We start from the raw sequence: 6,993 nt of genomic DNA on the forward strand, positions 1-6,993 counted from the left end.
TATATATATATATATATATATATATATATATATATATGTTATTTTATCAATTTTTTAAAACTAAAACAATGAACTGTGCAGGCTTATATGTTTTATTTGTTAATTGTGGAGAAATTGAGTATTCTACTTTGAAGAAATAAAGCATAAAGTTAAAGGGAGTATAATTTACTATGCGTATTAGTACTAGTATCCACAAAGGAAATGACAGGAAAACTGCTAAAACTAGTCATTTTTTTGTTGTGGGTATAGCACCCTATAAAATTCAGTTTTACGTTAGTTTTGGTCAAAGCTTGAAAGAGCCGCTGTGGAGGGACCAAAGAGCCACATGTGGCTCCAGAGCCGTAGATTGCAGACCCCTGATCATGGCCATCGGCTTAGAAGATATATTATATGCCAAATCGACTTGCCTTACATACATGGATACGTCATTCACGCTTCTTGCAGGGAGGGGGCATGAGTCTGGTGGGTAAACTCTTAGCATAGAGCAAAGCGTTGCTAAATCGCCGCTCTCTCCAAGGCAACAAAACAATATTGAATAGGGTTGACGGCGTGCAAGTAGCGCAGAGCCTCCATCGACACGACAAGGCGTGAGTATTTCCTTGTAGTTCGTAATTAAAAAAATAAACACAAGCCCCGTAAAGCGACTGCTTTAAAGGCGGTTGCCGTGGTGTGGGTATTTCCCTTTTGTTTAGCGGTTAAGGCCCCTCTTGTTAGGGACTTGAGGGGGGCCATGTTGTTTAGCCGCTGAGTGTTTGGCTGATGTTTTTAAGCTCCGACAACAGCGAGTTGGCAATTAGCTCCAAACGTTAGCTGTCATGGTTTATTCTGGCTTGCCCGCACACAGAAAATGTGTTTTTAAACATAAACGCACACGCCTCGTTGATATCGTGTCAAGGAAACGTCGTTTTCGCGTGAGCCATGGAAGTAATTTAGTTTACATATTGACAGAGGCGAATGAAACGAATTTTACTCTGATGTCCAACGAACAAAACCAATAATAAACACTAGGCCCGCTGCCATTAGCGTTAGCTTGTTAGTCGCGAAATTTGCCAATGCACACTCCCGTGTGTAACATTAGTTCCTCTTATGAAACTGATGTATGAGTCTGTTTAAACTATAAGCGAACGTGAAACTAATGACTACCTTCCACAAACTGTTACTCTTTGATAAAATTAATATAAGTAGAAAAAACCAAGTCAATGCGGGTAAATTATTAGCTCGCATTTTAGCTAGGGTCTTGCTAGCCAGTTTCCTAGAGTACTTTGATTTTATTTATTTTTTCATTAAAGCGTTGCTATTCGTTATCATTTTTTTAATATAATTTTCTCGCAGGTCGATGTTTTGATGTTTAATTACATTTTTATTGTTTTTTTTGCCCCCCCGGAAAACTCAATATTAGCAGTAGCCAAATGCTAGCTTGGCGATAACAAGCTAGCATTTGGCTAACATGGTGGTGCTCTTGATCTTTACCAGTCGCTTGTTATCGTTTACATGTCAGGAAATTGATAGATTAGGCTTTCCACGTAAAGTAAATATCCCATTGTAAAGAAGATTAATCTAATAGACTATAAAATGAGCCGCTGCAGTTTTGAGTTAGCAGATTTTAAAATGCAGTTTTACCTGTTTGAAGGGAAAAAATAAGCCAGGATTTGGCTTCTTTTGACCCAGAACATGGAATTAATACAATATATATTTATACCAAAAGGAAAAAGCTAATTGTATCAGTTTCTCTTCTTGAGTTTTCTGGAATATGTGAATTAAATGTTCATAACACAATAGTACTATTAAGATAAGTGGGAAAAAAAATACAAGTTTACCCTATTATTATGTTGGTCTCTTAATTATTTAACTGTCTGTCATGCAGTCTGGTCTTTCATTGAAATTCACAAAAATATTACGCGTTTAACACATTTACGAGACTCAAAGTGTAGTTTTTCATACATATTATGTTACAAGTTACTTGAATTAGGTGTTCTGCAAAAACAAAGTCATTTTGAGAGCAATGAGGAAAATTTTAAGTTAAGTAAATGAAGCCATTGTTATTGGAGAGTATTCAGTGGTTCATTAATATCTATTAAAACTGTTCTAAGTTTTATGTTCACTCAAGTACTTTATCAGGATGCAAATATATGCTTTATTTGCCTCTTTAATTTTGTGGTTAAACTTTTATCAAAGTGGAATCTCAGATGTTTTACCCTTAATAAGGGTTTGGCCTTTCCAGTCTTCAACAATGTATTTTACGAGTATTTAATTTCAGAATGTAACAATATTTTTATATGTTCTATGTAAGTTACATTATTTAAAATTGTATTTTTATTTCAGTCTTGAAACAAGTTTTGTTGCTCAATTTTTTTAAAAACTTTTATTTATTTGGGGGCATGGCGAGGGCAGAAATTGAGTTTTTGATTGTAAAGGTTGCTGACCCCTGAATAAGGGGAATAAGACTTAGCCATATATACACACACACACACACACACGTGACAAATGTACCTATTATATTTTCTAGTATAGTAAATTACTTTAAATGCTATATTCCTTAATGTTGAAAATTATTTTCAACCAGTTTCCAACAGCATTTGCATCTTTTTAACTTCATATAGGACTTCATGTAGTTAAGCAACTCAAGATAAGTTGATTCCATTAAGCCATTGCAGAAGGAGGAGGCACACATTGTAAATCAGGTTGCAAAAACACTTTTTTAATTGTTATGATCTAATGTTTTGTTTAGGCTTTCCCGTGGAATGAGCATTCCATGCAGCATCCTAGGTATGAATGACGTGGCCTGGCAGGAGACAAGAGGTGGGATGCTGCATGCAAACGGTGCTCCCGAGTCTGGGGGTGTCCGAGTTCATGCCGGCGTACCCCTCACCGCAGTTGGGGGAACTGGGCAGGCTCCTGGAGGACCACATTTACAGGGCATGGATAGAGGTTCTAACCCTGCCCCAGGTACGCCGCAGCCCCCACTGAGTGGAAGATCTCAGGATGACGCCACAGTCGGATACTTCTTTCAGAGGCAGCCTGGAGAGCAGCTTGTTGGTTGCGCACCCAATAAACACCGCTGGCCAACTGGAGATGCTAATCATGTTGATCAGGTAAAAAGACATTTATTAGAAGAGGGGGCATTTCAGTGATTTTCAGTTTAGATGCTGATTTTTAAAGACTGCAGCGTCTGATATCTTGGTTCTCATAAATTAAAACTACTCAACAAGAAAGCAGTGGACTTGTGTTCGGCTTGTTCCCAGCTCACACTGACGTTTTGTCAGAACAGCGCAGTGGGTGACTCACCACAATAACTGAAACAGAGTTGTAATATCCTGTTTTACAGTATATATAAGCTGGTGTCTTGTCTTTTGGCATCAGATAACTCCTCAGACCTATGTTTTTAATTTCAGGCTGGACTTCCTGGATAACATTTGATCTTCTTTGTATTCCTGTAGCAACAACCCTACCTTGTCTAACTTGTAGTTCTCATAAATTCTCCACAAAAGGGCCCCAAATGGAAAGTTTTGTTTGACAGTTGCAGCTGGTAGCTTTAAGACAAAGGGTTATAATGGTCACAGAGAAATATTTGGGTTTTAATTTGTTTTTGAATAAGCTATTTACTTTAATACAACCAAATAGATTTTCAAGTATTGTATCAAAATCCCTTCTTACAAATTTTGAGTTTGTAGAAGCATGATTTGGATTTTCTTTATGACAAACACTGAAAAGTAATATAAATGTGTATTTTTCTTTTCAGACTTCCTTCTGAATCCTATGCTCACACAATCAAAACCATCTGTTTGAAAACTTTTTTTTAAATGTTAATGATAACAAATTATTACCCAGTTGAGAGTTTAAATTATATGAACCTCTTGGTATATAACGTAATAATGGCAATGAAAAGTCAGCTTTTTTGTTTAGGTGATTTTTAAAACTGATTTCTGACAACACCTTTTGTATCTGTGTCTTAGGTTCGAGCTGTGGATGAAATGAATTATGACTTTCAAGCTCTTGCCTTAGAGTCGAGAGGGATGGGAGAGGTGAGGCATTTCAAATTCAGTTCAAATCATGTTTTTCTGCTCGCTCCAAACTCTCAGCCCCGAGTGTGCAAACGCACAGTTGCAAAAGTGTTTTGCTCCAAACGATGACGCTTCTAACGGTTTGGAATAAATGCTCATAGTTTTAGCTTCTTTGTTTTTGTTCCTGTTTATTTACACTTGGTTTTGCATCTGATTTCAAATTGTTGGGAATTTGTTGTGTCTTTTAGCTTTTACCAGCAAAAAAGATCTGGGATTCAGATGAGCTGGCCAAGGATGGAAGGAAAGGGATGCTTCTTGGTGAAGAGTGGCGGGACAGTGCCTGGGGATCATCTTGTGAGTGGCTACTTTATATTTTCTTTTAATATACCGATATGTATTTTTATGCAAATTACTAAGCATGATCAGGTTAGGGGGTGTCAACAAGACAAATAATAGAAGTTAATGTTTTGATATTAATAGGAGCTTTAAAAGTTTTAAGTAGTTTTATATCTAGCCCTCTATTCCGTCTGTTTGGGAGTTGGGTTGCGGGGACACGTAGGGAGGCACAGAAATCTCTTTCCACAGCCACCTCTTCTGGCTCTTTTTGGAGGACCCAAAGGCATTCCCAGGCTCTCTCCAGCATGTCCTGGGTCTTCCTCGAAGCCTCTTCCCAGTTGGACATGCTAGTAGCTTTATAAATTTGATGATTTGTTTACAATGTGTGCAGCGTTTCTTTGCAGTGTATTCTTTGGGGCTTCTTAAAGAACCTTTTCAAAGCCTCCTTGTTATAGAAAAAGCACTTTGGTTTGAGTGGATGGCAACATTTTGAACGAATGCAATTCAAAAACCGATCACATATGAAAAACAAATTAGTTTTTGCATTCATTCTGTCAAATGTGTTTGTCTAGTTTGCCTGTTATTACCAATTTCAAAGCTTTTATGATCACATACTTTTAGTAACAAGAACTGCAAGAAGGACAAATTGACAATGTATTTGATTTAAACCTTTTTTTTTTAAAGATCATTCAGTGTCTCAGCCAATCATGGTACAACGGCGACCAGGCCAGAGTTTCCATGGAAACGGTGATGCTAACTCCGTGCTTTCACCTCGGTCAGAAGGTGGAGGCCTCGGGGTGAGCATGGTGGAATATGTCCTGAGCTCTTCTCCTGGTGACAAAATGGATGGGCGCTACAGGAACGGTGGCTTTGTAAGTCAGCTCAGCTATGTACTTTGTAACTACAACAGTAAGATGGTTGTTTTGTTTATCATGACACAGTTATGCAGTTTGATGATTCTAACAACTTTTTGATTTATGTGTTAAGGGTGGAGGAGATCCTGACCACGATGGGAGAGACAAGACTGATGTACAAGGGAAGGCGTCTCCTTTTGAAGAAGACAAAAGCCCAGAGATGAAGGTTGGAGAGGATGGTGATCCTACTAAGGCCAATGGAAGAGGTCTGCTAAATGGCATGGATAGAGACTGCAAAGATTTTAAGTAAGTTTTCTACATTTTATGGGATCGAAAACCAACCAAATGAAAGTTTTGCATTTAAAATTGCCGTTCTTGGAAGAAAAACATTTACCGGTAATTAAATATCAAATCCACATTCTGCTTGACCCAATGGTGGAAATGCTGTTTTAGTACAAAACTAACATGAGCATGCATCAGGACGATGCAAAACTAACAGTTACTATTACCTGATGGGGGTATTTGCTGTGATATTTTCAGAAACGCACCTAATTCTAATTTTAATTTTTTATCAAAACCTGTCGTTCATCTGATAAGTTGCTTTTTCTCTTTGTAACTAAATAAAATCACAATGGGTGGCAGAACAAAATCGTATCAAGATTGTTTTCACTTGTGAGGCACTGACAGGATGTACAATATGAAAAATAAAATGTTTTAGAACGTAGGTCTGTATACACATTTAAAAACTGATTAGGACTTATCTAATCCACTCTGTTGAAGCAACTAGCTCATACCCAAATAACTCACGGGGCCACGTTCTTTCAAAGGAATACACCACTGGTTGTAATTTGTTCAGAGATAATGTGCATTTCAAAATGATTTCTTGGTTTAAAATTTTATATATTTTTTTAATTATTACTCGCTACAGGAAAACTTGTTTATATGATGGAAATACTTTAAATTTTTGTTGACTTTCAGTTAAAACATCATTTTGTTTCTGTTTGCTGAGGCAAAGATTTGTTCAGATGCAACAGAACATGCATGTGCTTTCCTATTTGATCTTTGCAGCCTGACTCCAGGAAGCCGTCAAGCTTCCCCCACTGAAGCCGTGGAAAGGATGGGTCCCAGTCAAACTGGTTTGGAGATGATGGGAACTCACCACCATCATGTCCTCCAACAACAAAATCCTGCCCAAAATAAGATTCCAACTGAAGACTTCCATAGCCAGGAGGCCCAGAACATGGGTGGTATGGAGCAGCCAACTGGTGTGGAGTCTTTACAGTTTGACTATGCTGGGAATCAGATCCAGGTGGACTCCTCAGGAACTCCTGTAGGATTGTTTGACTACAGTTCTCAGCAGCAGCAGGTCAGTTGAAACATGAATTATATTTGTAAAATCCAACTGTCCGTGTGCCTTATTTTTTTAAATTCTGTTTTTCTCCAGTTGTTCCAGAGATCCAATGCCCTGACTGTTCAGCAGCTAACGGCAGCTCAGCAACAACAGTATGCTCTGGCTGCATCTCAGCAGCAGCATCTTGGTAAGATGGTCCAGCTGAGTGAGCAGCGTTGTTTCACGCATTATGCTGCAACTTTTGTGGGCTGTCTCGTTCAGTTGCGTAGCCTTTTGAATAAAATTTGATAAGCAAATTTTATTTGTGTTACTGTTTCTTATCACGCAGCCGGCCTTGCTCCTGCATTTGTGCCAAACCCTTACATCATTAATGCTGCCCCCCCTGGAACTGACCCCTACACTGCCGCTGGGCTTGCAGCAGCCACACTTGCAGGTGATCATTTTGCACATT

The 6,993-nt window shown here is 38.4% G+C and overlaps 1 protein-coding gene across 1 annotated transcript in view; it reads left to right on the plus strand.

Annotated features, from left to right (window-relative positions):
- The first annotated feature begins 467 nt into the window (after window positions 1-467).
- The window catches only part of pum2 (pumilio RNA-binding family member 2), a 23,715-nt gene continuing 17,189 nt past the window's right edge, over window positions 468-6,993 (plus strand). The window contains exons 1-9 of the mRNA XM_037685885.1: window positions 468-587; window positions 2,729-3,092; window positions 3,954-4,022; window positions 4,250-4,355; window positions 5,022-5,209; window positions 5,325-5,497; window positions 6,260-6,557; window positions 6,636-6,729; window positions 6,871-6,975. Coding sequence (XP_037541813.1) covers window positions 2,742-3,092; window positions 3,954-4,022; window positions 4,250-4,355; window positions 5,022-5,209; window positions 5,325-5,497; window positions 6,260-6,557; window positions 6,636-6,729; window positions 6,871-6,975 — 1,384 coding nt within the window. The 5' untranslated portion in view covers window positions 468-587; window positions 2,729-2,741. The remainder of the gene's footprint in view (window positions 588-2,728; window positions 3,093-3,953; window positions 4,023-4,249; window positions 4,356-5,021; window positions 5,210-5,324; window positions 5,498-6,259; window positions 6,558-6,635; window positions 6,730-6,870; window positions 6,976-6,993) is intronic.

Source organism: Nematolebias whitei, chromosome 12 (genome assembly GCF_014905685.2).
Source record: "Nematolebias whitei isolate Nwh7 chromosome 12, NemWhi1, whole genome shotgun sequence".
Taxonomy (NCBI): Eukaryota; Metazoa; Chordata; class Actinopteri; order Cyprinodontiformes; family Rivulidae; genus Nematolebias; species Nematolebias whitei.